At 41.6% G+C, this 16866-nt stretch overlaps 2 protein-coding genes across 5 annotated transcripts in view; one reads left to right on the top strand and one right to left on the bottom strand.

The window, feature by feature from the left end:
- Positions 1–16866, top strand: part of med30 (mediator complex subunit 30) — a 279467-nt gene that overhangs the window by 56602 nt on the left and 205999 nt on the right. The gene's annotated exons all lie outside the window — the stretch shown is intronic.
- The window catches only part of ext1b (exostosin glycosyltransferase 1b), a gene marked incomplete at its 3' end in the record, with an annotated part of 150520 nt that continues 147408 nt past the window's right edge, over positions 13755–16866 (bottom strand). For both annotated transcript variants that reach the window (XM_084081245.1, XM_084081246.1), the window contains exon 13: positions 13755–15784. In XM_084081245.1, the coding sequence (XP_083937371.1) occupies positions 15599–15784 (186 nt within the window). The remainder of the gene's footprint in view (positions 15785–16866) is intronic.

Below are 16866 nucleotides of genomic sequence, written 5' to 3'. Positions count from 1 at the left end.
TAAATTGCCTGAAACCTACTCCTAACAGGTTTTTGGGGGGACGATTTTGGCCTCCACACTTAGGCCTAGTGATTTTTTCGGATTTAACTTTCGTTTCGGTGGTGACCAACTTTCGTTTCGGTAGTTTGATTACAAAATGTAAGTTGTTTAAAAAAAAGTCTGACTATACTAAGTTGTTATTTGTTTGTTTAAGTCAGGCTATACTCTACTCAGAGTCATAAGTTTACAAAATGTACTAAAGTACAGTGAACGTCTGTGCGGTTTGTCTTCATCACTGAAAATAACGTACATGTAAACAGATATAAAACCGCTGTCATGTGCAGTTGGGGTGAAGAAACACAACCATTTCACTCCTAATAGTACCTATTTGATTTGACATCCTGACTTGATGCTATGGCTGAGGCTTGAACCTGTTACCTGCGGCTCACTAGTCAGTGACTCTATCCATTCACCTACAGCTGTTTCCTTGGAATCTGTGGTTCTAAAACTTTTTGTTGTCAACCCCCCAAATTGACATGTATTTGGGCAGTGGACCCCAATGTGAAAAGATGTAGTGTCAGGGCCCCCCATGAAAAAGATTTATATTTATGCTGTAACACATTTTTTTAAAGTTATCTGTCTTGTTTGTTGTTCAAGTCAAAGCACCAGGAAGTCTGTACTTGTCAGCCATCTGTTAGCTCAATGGGTTGAGACGCAGTATTCATAATCCAGAGGCCATGAGTTCAAATCCCATTGATGTCTTTCCTATGAGTCTTTCCTTTGCAGACTGGCTTCCAGAAGATCAAGTGAAAACCACCAGGAAGGCTGTATTTGTCATCCAACTGTTAGCTCAATGGGTTGAGACGCAGTATACATGATCCAGAGGCCATGAGTTCAAATCCCGCTGGTGTCTTTACTGTGATGCTTTCCTTTGCAGACTAACTTCTAGAAAAACAAGTTAAAAGCACCAGGGAAACCTGTAACTCTCAGCCAACAGCATAGCTCAACTGGTAGAGCGTCTGTCCAATAACATGACTTGACTTGACTGGGTTCGATTCCCACTCGAGTCAAGTGTCCCCGGTAACTTGGGGCAACGGATAAATTGACTGATATCCTTAGTGATGCTTCCCTTTGCAGACTAACTTCTAGAAAAACAACTTAATTCTAAAAAAAAAAAAAAAAAGTTATAACCACCAGGAAACCTGTAACTCTCAGCCAACAGCATAGCTCAACTGGTAGAGCGTCTGTCCAATAACATGAGTTGACTTGACTTGACTGGGTTCGATTCCCACTCGAGTCAAGTGTCCCCGGTAACTTGGGGCAACGGATAAATTGACTGATATCCTTAGTGATGCTTCCCTTTGCAGACTAACTTCTAGAAAAACAACTTAATTCTAAAAAAAAACAAAACAAGTTATAACCACCAGGAAACCTGTAACTCTCAGCCAACAGCATAGCTCAACTGGTAGAGCGTCTGTCCAATAACAAGTGTCCTACCGGGGACACTTGACTCGAGTGGGAATCGAACCCAGTCAAGTCAAGTCAACTTGGGGCAACGGATAAATTGACTGATATCCTTAGTGACTCGAGTGGGAATCGAACCCAGTCAAGTCAAGTCAAGCCATGTTATTGGACAGACGCTCTACTAGTTGAGCTGTGCTGTCGGCTGAGAGTTACAGGTTTCCTGGTGGTTATAACTTGTTTTTTTTTTTTTTAGAATTAAGTTGTTTTTCTAGAAGTTAGTCTGCAAAGGGAAGCATCACTAAGGATATCAGTCAATTTATCCGTTGCCCCAAGTTACCGGGGACACTTGACTCGAGTGGGAATCGAACCCAGTCAAGTCAAGTCAAGTCATGTTATTGGACAGACGCTCTACCAGTTGAGCTATGCTGTTGGCTGAGAGTTACAGGTTTCCTGGTGGTTATAACTTTTTTTTTTTTTTTTTAGAATTAAGTTGTTTTTCTAGAAGTTAGTCTGCAAAGGGAAGCATCACTAAGGATATCAGTCAATTTATCCGTTGCCCCAAGTTACCGGGGACACTTGACTCGAGTGGGAATCGAACCCAGTCAAGTCAAGTCATGTTATTGGACAGACGCTCTACCAGTTGAGCTATGCTGTTGGCTGAGAGTTACAGGTTTCCCTGGTGCTTTTAACTTGTTTTTCTAGAAGTTAGTCTGCAAAGGAAAGCATCACAGTAAAGACACCAGCGGGATTTGAACTCATGGCCTCTGGATCATGTATACTGCGTCTCAACCCATTGAGCTAACAGTTGGATGACAAATACAGCCTTCCTGGTGGTTTTCACTTGATCTTCTGGAAGCCAGTCTGCAAAGGAAAGACTCATAGGAAAGACATCAATGGGATTTGAACTCATGGCCTCTGGATCATGAATACTGCGTCTCAACCCATTGAGCTAACAGATGGCTGACAAGTACAGACTTCCTGGTGCTTTGACTTGAACAACAAACAAGACAGATAACTTTAAAAAAATGTGTTACAGCATAAATATAAATCTTTTTCATGGGGGGCCCTGACACTACATCTTTTCACATTGGGGTCCACTGCCCAAATACATGTCAATTTGGGGGGTTGACAACAAAAAGTTTTAGAACCACAGATTCTAAGGAAACAGCTGTAGGTGAATGGATAGAGTCACTGACTAGTGAACCGCAGGTAACAGGTTCAAGCCTCAGCCATAGCATCAAGTCAGGATGTCAAATCAAATAGGTACTATTAGGAGTGAAATGGTTGTGTTTCTTCACCCCAACTGCACATGACAGCGATTTTATATCTGTTTACATGTACGTTATTTTCAGTGATGAAGACAAACCGCACAGACGTTCACTGTACTTTAGTACATTTTGTAAACTTATGACTCTGAGTAGAGTATAGCCTGACTTAAACAAACAAATAACAACTTAGTATAGTCAGACTTTTTTTTACACAACTTACATTTTGTAATCAAACTACCGAAACGAAAGTTGGTCACCACCGAAACGAAAGTTAAATCCGAAAAAATCACTAAGTGTGGAGGCCAAAATCGTCCCCCCAAAAACCTGTTAGGAGTACGTTTCAGGCAATTTAGAGTCGATTGGTAATTTTCGTTTCGGTAAAATTTATTTGACAGAAACGAAAGTTAAATCCGAAAAAATCACTAGGTGTGGAGGCCAAAATCGTCCCCCCAAAAACCTGTTAGGAGTATGTTTCAGGCAATTTAGAGTCGATTGGTAATTTTCATTTCGGTAAAATTTATTTTACAGAAACGAAAGTTAAATCTGAAAAAATCACTAAGTGTGGAGGCCAAAATCGTCCCCCCAAAAAACTGTTAGGAGTACGTTTCAGGCAATTTAAAAACTTGTTTTTCTATATACTTACTAATACTAATATATAACTAATATACTTACTAATAGTGTCTATATTATAGATTATAGTGTTAGTGTGTCTATATTATAGTGTTAGTGTCACTATAATATAGTGTCTATATTATATATAGTGTCAGTGTCTATATTATAGTGTCTCTCTAGCACCGCCCCTTCCCCTCTAGCTCCGCCCCTTCCTCTCTCTAGCTCCACCCCTTCCTCTCTAGCTCCGCCCCTTCCTCTCTAGCTCCGCCCCTCCCTCAATCTTTCTGTAATATTTCAGCGGCCCGTTTATATTTGTTCTATAACCCCTCCGCTTTATTGTCTGGAAACCACGGGGGAAGAAGCCCCCGCGCCCACTCCCTGCACCCTCTCTTGAGTGAGTAACCTATCTGACCGACACAGGTCCTCTAGCCATTAGCCCTATTGTGTGGGACCGCGGCAACTAGTCCTAGCCACGCTAGTACTTGTGACCGTAACTTAGTCCACTGCTTTACTAGACTAAAGAAGACCGCCGTAGGTGAATGGATAGAGTCACTGCCTGGTGAGCCGAAGGTTGCAGGTTCAAGACCCGACCAATGCAGTACACCAGTCTATCACTCCCCTACACAACCATAGCAATGATTAGGTCAGACATTCAGAATATATATATACTTTTAGCTACAAACTCCGTTCCAACTCTACAACGTTCGGCCTACTTAGGACATATCGGCTACCATTTGAATTTTAGAGAATACCTTAGACCTTTAGAAGATTTAAAACCTTTTCCCCCCGTTCTGAATTCCCATAGACGTGTTTAATATCGCGTCAAATAAGAACTGTGTTCCAAAAATAAACAAATGACCCCGGCGGTTTTACTCTTATGGATATGAAGCATAAACTGACGGTGAGAAAACGCTAATGTTACTTCTGCCGAATTAGTTACATTTTCACCAGAAACGGACTGGTGACTGACTATCATAAACGATGCAGAGGCTCCTCCCTGACAATATCGCCGAGGCAGTTTGTTTATTTTTGGACCACAATTCTTATATGAGACGATTCTATGATGACCCAATGTTATTCTATAGGGAAATTACTTTACGACCCAGGGGATGGACGAGTGACGTCAGGACTTTTGTACTCTGGGTTAACATGTGCATGAACAAACTGGATTTATCCACTAGAGTCCAGAGCTCGATGAATGTCCTAAATTTCAATTCATGAAAACAATATCTAAATGATTTTTGTCAATTTATTACATTTTGTTTTTAAATACATCCTTTATATTTATCTTAAAGGGAAGTTGAAATATTAAGATTGATTTTGTGGATTTTCTTTAAATTAAAAAACATTATATAAAAAAAGCTGTCCAGTGTTTTCATGTCACTACCGAAACACAACGAGTTTTAGTCCATAGGTGGAGCCTGGTTTTAGCCACACTCCCACACTTTCCACCAAGAAATGACATAGACTTCCTGTTCATCACGGCCACCTGGTGAGTAGCTAGTTTACTTCAGTCAGAAGTAAATGTCTTCCAAAGTCTGAAAATCAGTGTGTATTTTTAAGGATTGTCACTACCGAACACATCATTTCTGCAATTATAAACTCCTTTTGGGTTTTACTTCAAATGTGATGTTTTTTATCCATGCACAACTGCTCAAAGCTGTGTTTGCAAGCCATGTCTTGCCTAGCGTTGTTGAGTTAAGCTAAAAACTAGCTAAAATTGTCACTACCAAAACAGGCACTACCGAAACATTATGCTCAAGTTTCGGTAGTGACATCATTGTTTCGGTAGTGACAAAATTGGATGTTCATGCTTTTGAGACATTATTAAAGTACGTTTTTCAAGATGTGGGCTAGAAGTGTTGTCTGTGTACACCACATATGTGTGTCTGTGTACACGACATATGGTACACTCACAATGTCTTATCGCCTTCCATGAAACATGACCATCCTGCCATTTGTGTTCAACTTCAACCAATTATTTAGTTCCTGAAGGACAACAATCCAAACACCCAAAAACTTCTTCATCAGTGATGGGCCGACCGTTCAATATCAAGGAAAGAACCTTCCAGATGGGATTGCTGCTGTAAATTGGTGTTAGGTACCTGGAAGCTGGTCACAGAAAAGGGCCTGCTTAAAGCAAACATATTCACTCATAACATTGTTATGAGTGAATATTTAGCTAAAAGAGTTAAGTGACTATGGCACCGCCTTGTAAACAAAATACTATGGTCACTACCGTAACAATACAGTCACTACCGAAACACCAGTTATGTTGTCAAAAATCAAAGATAGTGAGTTATCAACCAATATTTTATGATAATGATTGGTTAGGTGTATGTGTTATGTCAACAATGAATGTTTAGCAAAAAGAGTTAAGTGACTATGGCACAGCCTTGTAAACAAAATACTATGGTCACTACCGTAACAATACAGTCACTACCGAAACACCAGTTATGTTGTCAAAAATCAAAGATAGTGAGTTATCAACTAATATTTTATGATAATGATTGGTTAGGTGTATGTGTTATGTCAACAATGAATGTTTAGCAAAAAGAGTTAAGTGACTATGGCACAGCCTTGTAAACAAAATACTATGGTCACTACCGTAACAATACAGTCACTACCGAAATAGTGCAGTCACAACCGAAACACCAGTTATTTTGTCAAAAATCAAAGATAGTGACTTTAGTGAGTTATCAACCAATATTTTATGATAATGATTGGTTAGGTGTACAGTATGTGTAATTTCAACTATCATTAATTCTGAAATCAATATAATCAACTTTATACATTTTACAAAGAAATATAGCATTTAATTTTGATAAATCTTAAGAATTCAATATTAAAAAATCAGTTAGAATATTCATTTTAATGTATTTAATTGTAGAAACCACCTACATTCATTTTTTTTTTTTTTTCATTTTTTTTATTTTTATTTTATAATTTTTGTCCCACAATTTTGTAACCCACATTTTTTCACCCAGTGCCAATTGCCTATGTAATCCTGGGCACTACCTACCCTCTGCCAGCCTAGGGAGAGCCCAAGCTGAAGCTCATGCCTCCTTCAATGCATGAGGAGCAAGCAGGCCGCTTCTTATCACCCGACAGGGGGGAGTTTCCCTGGTTGGACATAGCGCGTGGAAGGAACACGTTATTCCAACCAGTTCCCTTCTCCTCCATCAGGCGCCCCGGCTGACCAGGGGGAGGCAGTTCATTTTTAGAAATAGTCTGTACAGGGGAGGATGAAAAAATAAATTAATACATTCATATAAGTATTTTTATTCTAAGGTAATTCTACATGTTTCGGTAGTGACACATTTTGGGAGAGGAAAGATATTCCAAAAGATTATAAAAATAAATTATGATAATTGACTGTACTTTTACTAAATAAAAAAGTGTCCCTTAGATCTGGTGCAACGTGAATATGGTCAAAGTCTTTCCAAAATAGAATAAAAATTTCACACAATTTCCAACTCTGAATTTGAACCAATACGGTAGAATGGCTCTCCTTTAAGCATACTGCCACGGGTAACGGCGACCCCCGTTACCGCAACGGGGACCCCCGTTACATTCGCGGGTAACGGCGACCCCGTTACCGCAACGGGGACCCCCCCCCCCCTTACCGTCGCGGGTAAAATTTAATTTGCCGGCAATACTTTTTCCTTGGATCTATTTATTGCGCCCATGTTTCCTTTCTTGCTTATTATACATTTTACTTCCTTGTATGATACCGGGGAGACATCAAATTTCTCTTTTGGGTCTTAAGTCCCAAGACTCAAGACCCAAAAGAGAAATTTGATGTCTCCCCGGGATCCTCTTGATTGAAGACTCTTTTGGGTCTTGAGTCTTGGGACTCAAGACTCAAGGCCCTAAATGTAATTCCTGGGAACTTCACTGTTCCATGAGCTGCTGCAGTGCTGCTGTTCAGCCACAGAGAAGAGCGCGACTTTCATGGTCTTTTATAGGAATACGTGAAGCCTGGCTTTACCATCCTGGCTCGACACAGCCTGGCTTGACAAGGTCTAGCTCGACAAAGTCGCTCCTTTTCAGCCTGGCTTGGCGCTCATGGAACGGAATAAACCAGGCTGTACGGTCCAGACTTTGTCAAACCTTTGTAAATCCAGGCTTATTTAATTCTCCTTTCGTGTAATAGGCCCCTAGTTACTGCTGCTGACTGTGATATGTGAGACCTGAGGTCAAATCCCCATCTGCATGCTTGTCTTTGTTGTTTGATGCTCTCGGGATAGAGTTAAAATACCACTCAATACTTAAACTGCATTTGAAATATAATACACTTTATTTTATCTGTCCTCTCTTTCATCCTTTTTTGATCTCTCACTGAATGTCTCTCACTCATTTGTGATCTTTATTTGACAGTTTGTCAGAAACTTAACAGTCATTACAAGTCTCCGTCTGGCCACATGTTCAAGAGGCATGTGTCAGAATTTACAGATTTCAATCCGATTGGCTACGATTGGCTCTAAAACAGTTTGCGGGAGTGGCCCATTTTGCACAAAATGCCACAAATCATGAACACTGTGTACTATTTTTTTTAAATTGGTCTCATGGTGGCACTATAACAGCCCACTTTACCTTTTGTTCTATAACTCTTGAACCATAGATTGTACAATCAAAATATTTTTTACCTGGATGACAAAACTCCCCATATGGGCCCGGCCAATTGTGCTAAACTAGATTTTCCGCCATTCTGTGTTTTCTTCAAAACTTGCTACTACTTGTGTGATGAAGATGTATTAGTGAGACTTTTCTGATTCCATTCCACTTGGCTATGACTTCCAAAGTTTGCAGGCCCTGGGTAGGCAACCTGGCCTGGCAGAGACCTGCGCTCTGTGGAGCACACTTTTCAAGTTCTATATTTATTCCTATCTATTATCTGTCTGTTGTATTATATATATATATGTACAGTATATAAACATGTACTGTATATACACAAACACACAGCACTGCTATGAGGTCAAGGATTTGCATAAGAGTATCGGTCTCTGATAGCAATGTGTTTAATAATTCAGAGCATATCCAAGATGTGTTATGAGGCTATTATCCTTTGGGAGATCCAGAAGGACAGAGGCAGCTTGGAGAAGCAGTCAAGATGCTTTCAGCACAGTAAAAAAAAGAAAAGAAAAGCGAGTGAGAGAGAGAGAGAGAAAAAAAATCAATGGTTTGAGTAGTGACTAATATCCCCCCTCCCTCTCCAGTGGTCCCATACTGATGTGGTTGTTATATCTCCCTGTGCAGGTGCATTGAAGGACTATTATTATTACGGTACAAATGGAATGTGTTCTCTTTCTGCCAGGTGGGGAGTCAAGGTAGATTCGGTATTCATGCAGCAGACTATACCATGAGCAAAACAAACGCAATGAAAATGCTTGTTTACCATCTGATGTATTCAATTTGGGTGCGGCCAAGCATTGTTAGATCACATTAGTAAGGTGAAAAGACTCTAGCACACATCATATTCACACGGCAGCCATTTTGCGCTTACATCATACTTGGGGGGGGAAACCCCCGCCGCAAAGATGGACGAGCAAAATGGCGACAGTGCGAATATGGCGGTACCCAGGGAAGAACCAAGGCACAAACAAGAGGACACATCGTTATCATCAAATATGAGTTTATTCCTTTTTTATAAATCATTCTTACAAAATTGGCATTTCTCTATTTCATTTGTGACCTCTATAAAAGTCTTCAGTTAATTACAAGGTAGGGGGGAGGAGAAGGCATCAGGACAGCTGGGCTTGACTGAGCAAAAAAAATAAAAAATAAAAAGTCCTCTCTAGTCAACAGAACAACCTGCCGATTGGTTACGTGATAGTCAATCACGGATAAATAATCCCAAAACAGGAAGTGGTCATGCATCGTCGTTTTAGCAACAGTGTCCAAAATACTGATTGGGGAGGGGGGGGTGGGGGGGGCATAACAGGATGGACTCTGCGATACATCCAGTGTATGAGGACAGGGGTGGGTAATGCTTCATTTATATTCATTAGTACAATGGTGCCATTCGCCGAAAAATAACAGATTCTCAAGCTAACTGCGATGCGCTGTAAGCTTGAAAATCTGTTAATTCTGGCGAGCGGCACCGTTGTGCGACGGAATATAAATTCAGCTTAAAACCCCAATGGTGGTGCTGCTGCTGAATTCAATATCTATATCTGTATATGGCAGACAGTGATAGTGTATGGAGAACTCAAACGCTGACAAAAAAAAGGCACAAATTAAGGACAGACAAGTGCAGTATCCTGCACACACTGCCACTGCCATTAAAACAAATGGCTGGCACATCATGACAAAACTTTCTGACAGCTGTGTTAAGCATAGGATTACGCCTGATTTATAGTTAGCCGTGCCCTAGTGTCACACACTGAAAATAGAAATAAATCAGGCTTTATGGTTTCAATTAGCAAATTTGCATGTTTCCTTTCATCAAAATTGTCCAGCTATAACAGCAGGAATATAGCGCGGGTTCTCGGCACAGATCAGGTCAAACCGAATCAATTGCATTTAACCACTTAAACCCTATACTTGGCTGACCGGAGTCTCTCAGGGCTCTATACTAGTGCCTTTTCTGTTTCCCCTCTAAAAAAATCTACAAGCAGTCTAAAAGCTCACAACGCGAGCTTGTAGATCTGCCATTTTCTACGAAAGTTTCCCCCACAGTGGGGATGCTGGGGTTTAAGTGGTTAATGTAAGCCGTTGGAACTTTGGATGGCGTGCAGTTATTTCCATTTGCGAGATAAAAGTAGTTCCCCAATAGTTAAGTCATTTGAACTGGAAACAAGCCGTGAGAGGTAAGACATTACTGTCACTGTCTCAGAGTCATTATTGTGTGGACGGGGAAAGAGATTACAGCAGTAAAAGAGAAAATGTTTTCCATCTGGTTCAGGGGACGCAGCTGCATATTATTTTTCACGTCTCTGTCGGCAGCGACTAAAAGTCCTCATTGGACTTCACTATTTGCTTCAGATAGCAGCCAAGATGATTCAGGCTCCTTCCAATTCTAAAGGCATTGGTCTATATCAGTGGTTTTCAACTAGTGGTCCGGGGACCACCAGTGGCCCTTGAGGGAATACCAGGGGGTCCCCAGCTAAATTAGTTAATAGCGTCACAATCATTTTTAACCACTTAGCTCAAAAACCTTGAAAAAGTGTGCATATCTTTGAATATTTATATTTTCTTAAAGCGAAAATTAACTGATATCTTTGCTTCTGGGGGACCCTGGCACAAAACATTTTCAAATGGGGGTCCGCGGCCAAATGTATATCAATTTAGGGGTCCTTGGCATGAAAAAGGTTGAAAACCACTGGTCTATATCATCTATTCTTTGCTTTCTGTACCAAAGTTCTTCTCTGCTATAATGTCCGTAAATCAATTTCTTAGAGGATTCTATACGAGCAGAATTGGTGCGAATGAGCGATGTTTTCGGAAGACACCGAGGCAGAATGAAAAAAATATATATAAAAGGTATATTGGCGTCGGTGGAGGAAAGAAAACATGTACCTGTTGTACGAAATCAAATCACATTTCTCCTCACAGAATTCCCCTCGGCAACACACTGTAAAAAAAAAGTCTTATGGGTTCAGTCGCCCTGACGTCTGCATACTGTAGCCTGGTTTTGTTTGCCTGTGAAAATAAATATATGCTTATATACAATGCTGCGAGTTCCAGGGTATTTGAAATGTCTGGTATTGTGAAATTGTCGCATAAAAGCTGGGAAGAGGCTGGAGGAAAGCGGGGTGGGGGAGGGTGTCTGCTCTTGAGATGATCAACAACAATTCAAGCAATCAGAGATATAAAAGGTTCGACATGAATTCAAACAATATGTTCCACCGAACACTTAATGGGAACCAGATGTGACCGCGTGTGTGCGTGTGTGTGTGTGCGTGCGCGCGCATGTTTGTTCCACAATCACTGAGATGAATGCTTTCTGCTGAGAGATACAAGCCTTGGTGCAACTCCACATCAGATAAAAACATAAATCACCTCCTGGCAAGCACATCATACTCCGAACTCATGGGCCAAATGTGCAAGTACATTACAAGAAAGTGAATAAAAACATGATATGCAAAACATGTACAGAGTAGGAAAAATAACATTATTATAGGCCTGCCAGGTCTTCTATGATATGCCATTAGGTAAGCTGAAAGCATTTTTGCGCTGTAGAATTACATTGTTTGGATATGACACACAATAGATGTACGGTTGAGACAAAGACAAGAAGGAATGATAGTGTAATGTCACCAGCTGCTATAGGCGGTGTTAAGGCCTACACCTCAGTTAGACACAGACCCACGTCACATGACGTCAAAACACCATGAAATAAAATGTAAAACAGCACATTAATAACGGCAATGGTCGAGTGACACGTATTTGTTACCCAGAAGGATACCAACTGCTTTGGCTCAGACATTATCCTGCCTAATTTATCCCATTAAGATCTGAGGTCGCTTCTAAACATTTTCTAAATCCTAATAGTTTTTCGGAAAAAAAATATCAAAAATGGATTTTCCACGACTTTTCAAAAATAGCAGATCTACAAGCTCATAGCGCGGCACTCGGTGCCGCGCTATGAGCTTGTAGATCTGCTATTTTTGAATAGCCAAAGAAATCTAAAGTGACACCGATGCGTTCCAGGTCTTAATGGGTTATAGGCCTACTCCAATGTAAAACGTTGTTGTAAAAAGGAAAAAAAAAAACCAGCAGATCTACAAGCTCACAAAGCGTTGCCATCGCAACACATTGAGAGCTTGTAGATGCTATTTTCAGCGTTCAGACTAAAGAATGAACCAGGCTTCAGTCCCACGCGACGGAAAGGCCAGTAAAAGCCCAGTAAGAGCTCTCATTCATGTGGTCTGGTAGAGTGGGCTACTTGAGGTCTTGCGTGAAAACTGCATTATCGTCTCTGTCGGGTGGGGGAAACCTTGTTACTGTATGTACAAAAACTCTTTTCAGGAAATGGAAAAAGGAACCGGTGTGTCCGATGGATCCAATAGTTATTATCTAGTCGCAAGCTCTTGTTAATACTTTGTATTGGTTCAATATTTATAAAACTCACTTTCACTTAACCCATTAAGGCCTGAGGTTCCGATTCTACAAAATGTATGAATCCTAACCGAAAAATCAGAAGAAACGTATGTTTCTATATCAATGGTTCTCAAACTTTTTCATGTCAAGGGCCCCAAAATGTATATGTATTTGGCTACTGGACCCGCCCCACCTCAAAATATTTAGTTCCAGGGACCCCCAGAAGCAAAGATTTGAGCTAAAAAACTATATATATATTCAAAGATTTGCACACATTTTCACGTTTTTTTCAAATATAGCAGATCTACAAGCTCATAGCGCTTGTATATCTGCTATTTTTGAATAGCCCAAAGTGTAAAATAATGCTTTTTAGCTCAAATCAAAAAGTGACACATATGCGTTCCAGGTCTTAATGGGTTAATCACTTTCGAAACAATCTAAATGGGAAGAAATTGCAGATCTACAAGCTCACAGCGCGTCGCAGTAGATCTGCAATTTTTTGCTACTTTTGTGTGACACCGCAGTATGACAAAGCAGAGCATTCATTTAACCCATTAAGACCTGGTCACTTTAGATTTCTTTGGGCTATTCAAAAATAGCAGATATACAAGCTCATAGCGCGGCACCGAGTGCCGCGCTATGAACTTGTAGATCTGCTATTTTTGAAAAATCGTGAAAAATATTTTTTTAATATTTTTTTCCGAAAAATTGTTAGGATTTAGATTTTTTTTAGACGCTGCCTCAGGTCTTAATGGGTTAAAAAGTTGAAATACGGAGATACAAGGTTTCTGCCCGGCAGTGACGATATAGTCCTAATGACAGCGCATTACAGTACAGCAGTAAGGCAATTTTTTCCAAATAGCTGTTCCCTTCAAATAGATCAATTGAGAGACAAGACAGGAAGCTCATTTTCCAATTTGACCCGTTTTTCCAATATAGCAGTGGCTTATCGTGTGGAGGGACATACGCAATGGACAAAGGATAGCCCCCCCCCCCGTCTCTACAACGAATACAGCTAGTTGGGCAGGGAAAAGGCGTTTGGAACATCTTTTCTAGCCAAGGTTAGCGTTAGCTAATGGACTTACGGTCAAGGGTCACTGCTTCCCGCGATCGAATGGCCCATAACGTGAGACAGTCTCATCAAATATTTGTTCCCTGGGAATAAAGCAAGCCCTCCGAAATGAAATAGCTTCATCTAAGTGAATGCCCAAACGCGTCTCCCCCTGATAAATGTTGGCATTTTAACCCATTGATACCTGGAACGCATCTGTGTCACTTTAGATGTCTTTGGCTATTCAAAAATAGCAGATATACAAGCTCATAGCCCGGCACCGAGTGCCGTGCTATGAACTTGTAGATCTGCTATTTTTGAAAAATCGTGAAAAATATATATATTTTTTTTTTCCCGAAAAATTGTTAGGATTTTGATTTTTTTAGACGCGGCCTCAGGTCTTAATGGGTTAATGAATCTGAGGCCTTGCGATATGTCACCAAAAAAAAAAAAGACACTGTTGTCACGTAGAAGGGGAGGAGAGCCACGGTGGCCTGGAAACCGGAATATTCCGAGGGACATTTCTTCAAGATAGGATCTAGTCACTCAACCTGACATTGGCAATGTACAGTAATGTGCAATAAGTGATTTTAAAAGGCAGCCCATAATGTCAATGTTCTAGTCTAGAGTATGGCACTGACGCGTTGAGAAAATTAAAATCTTGTGAAATGACGCCAGCCACTAACGACCTGTCTATGGTTTAAATTGTACCATTTACTGCTGTCGAGGGCGGCACTCTGAGGCCATGCAGGAGGGGAATAAACGGACAAAATGAGTTTGGTTTAGAATGCATCGTTCTGCTCCATTTCTTCCAGAAATGTTCATTTTGTTCATTCAAACTGAGGGAAAAGTACGTGAGTTTACGGTTGGATGAGCCAACTCTTCAAGCCTCTGCACAAGCAGGCAGGCAGGCACGCACGCGCACACACACACACACACACACACACACACACACTTAAAATTGAAAGTAGAAAGTTTGGAGGAGAAAATAAAAGATAATAAAAGTAAAAAAAAAAAAAAAAAAGAAGAAAAAGCACAACCGCTGTTCACAGTTTATGGGGCGGAAATGAGATGTAAAATCAGATATGTTTTTTTTTAACTCAGTGATAACAGATAAGCAGACAGACAAAATATAAAAGCTGCTGTCAGCACATCAGGGAATGGGCCACAGATACACAGACAGACAGACAGGATGTTTTGAGACTGTGCTCAAGGCTGTGAGTTGATGGCTGACAATATCAGGAAATGGTTGGTTTACTGTATAAACCTTCCCCAGCACAGCACACAACAATCATAAAGCCGACACTGCAGTTTGCTTTTTCCCCGCACTGAAACACCAAACGGCAGAGTTTCTGATCCCAAACTAGTGAGAGGATAAGGGGTTTGGGGGTCGTTTCGCACAATAATGGCAGAAGACTGATGGATAAAAAGCGATAAAAGAATGGGGGTTTCCCAGGGCGTAGAGCAAGGCTTGGTAGTGAGTCAGCAGTTAAGTCCAGTTACGGATCCTGATATGGATTTGGGAGGCGGACGCGGGTGGTTTTAGGGGATGAAGGAGGAGTGGGGGGGGGGGGGGGGGGTTGCATTGAGTCAATGCCCAGGGTCAGTCCCGGGTCAGTAGGATTGGGGCTTTTGTGGCTGGTTGCGTTTCCCAGATACCTCCCCGCTTCTACCGTCTTGTACATGTGCCTAGAAAGTAGGAAGGTCTCTTTGTTATCCTTGTTCGTTTTTGTGGCATCCATAGAAAAAAAATATTTTATCCATATAAGTTCTCGTCGTCAGTAGTGTGTGCTGCGTATTTGCACGTTGTGGACGCGGTACTGTTTGGCGTTGTCGGCATGTTTGTCTGTAAATACGACCATCTCTTTGTCTGTGTGCGTTTGTGTTGTGTTTTTCATATCCAGACACCATCTGCTTGCTTTCCTTGTTTTAGTTAATTTCGTCCCCCCCCCCCCCCCCACTGTCAATTCTTGGCAGCAGCAGCAGCGGCATTGTGGTCATTGGCAACGTGCTGAGTGGAAGACAGAGCTGTAGCGCCCCCTATCCGTCCTGCCGTGGTCCTGCCGCGAGTCCTTCCGCTCTCGACCGAGTCTCTTTCTCGTCGCGGCGCCTCCCCCGGCAGCGGCGGCACAGGGTCCCCCCCCCCACCCCCCACCCCCCCTAGGGGGCGCCAGTCCTGTCAGAGCCTCTCGATGTCCCTGTATTTCTTGCGGAGGATGGAGACCTGGTCTTTAAACAGAACGGGGTCCAGCCTCATCTGGGAGTGGACCAGGGGCATGGCGCCAAACCAGCTGGCGAACTTGTTCATGCAGGTCTGCCGCTGGGCGAAGTGGTCGGGGTCGGCCCAGCGGGACGCTCTCGATGACTGTCGGGGGGGGGGGGGGGGAGAATGGGAAGAAGTCACGTCGTCAGCATTACATCACAAGGTTTGATCACCGCTTAGAACGGGAACTAACCAACAATCACGTTAAGACACAACACATCCACTGGATAATGAAAATTGACATGTCATGAAACATCATGGGTTGGATCAGAGCTTGTACTGCATGTAACGGCGTCTGGAGGAACAGCCATGATAAAAAGGAAGCTTGACATAACTATGTCATCTCCACGATTCACTGGCTTGATCAAAGCCCTATTTTCGATGGAGCTTAACTAGACCTTCAGATAATTAACCTCAATAGAGCAAACCACTTATGAAGACTGAGATTACCAGCCTGTGTAATTATATTTCTCTAATGTGTGCGATCGTTCTGGTTTATTCACGAGAGCAGCCATGTTTTCGGAGCTTTAATTCGCGCTTTTATCCGATGCCAAAGAGCTATTGCATCAGAAGGCCACCAGACACAGGTGGCTTTTCTGGGAGGTGGTGAGGAGAACTTTTGCCTGCAGCGTTAATAATTAAAGATTCAAAACTAGTTACAGTACGATCGTCTTTTTTCGGTTTCATACAATTTTCTTGATACATTCAGATAGTATGGCAGAGAGGGAAAGGAAAGCAAGGGCAAAGAAGTGAGGACGGCATGCAAAACAGGGGACACCGCAATTACACGGTTGATGTTCTTAACCACTTGACCCATTAGGACCTGAAGCCGATTCTACAAATGTCTTCTAAATCCCAACAGTATTCTGAAAAACGTATGTTTCTATATCAGTGGTATATCAAACTTTTTCATGTCAAGGACCCCCAATATGATATGTATTTGGTCGCCGACTCCCATCTGAAAATATTTTGGTCCAGGGACCCCCCAGAAGCAAAGATTTGAGTAAAAAATGTTCGCTTTAACACACATCTTCAAGATTTTTCAAAAATAGCATATCTACAAGCTCGGGTAGATAACAGATCTACAAGCTCTTAACCGAGTGCCGCACTAAGAGCTTGTACTGTATATCTGCTATTTTTGAATAGCCAGAGTGTAAAATAATGCTTTTTAGCTCAAATCAAAA

The sequence above is a fragment of the Gymnoscopelus microlampas genome (genome assembly GCF_963454915.1).
Source record: "Gymnoscopelus microlampas genome assembly, chromosome: 15".
NCBI lineage: Eukaryota > Metazoa > Chordata > Actinopteri > Myctophiformes > Myctophidae > Gymnoscopelus > Gymnoscopelus microlampas.
This window is presented reverse-complemented; position numbering and strand designations above follow the sequence as displayed.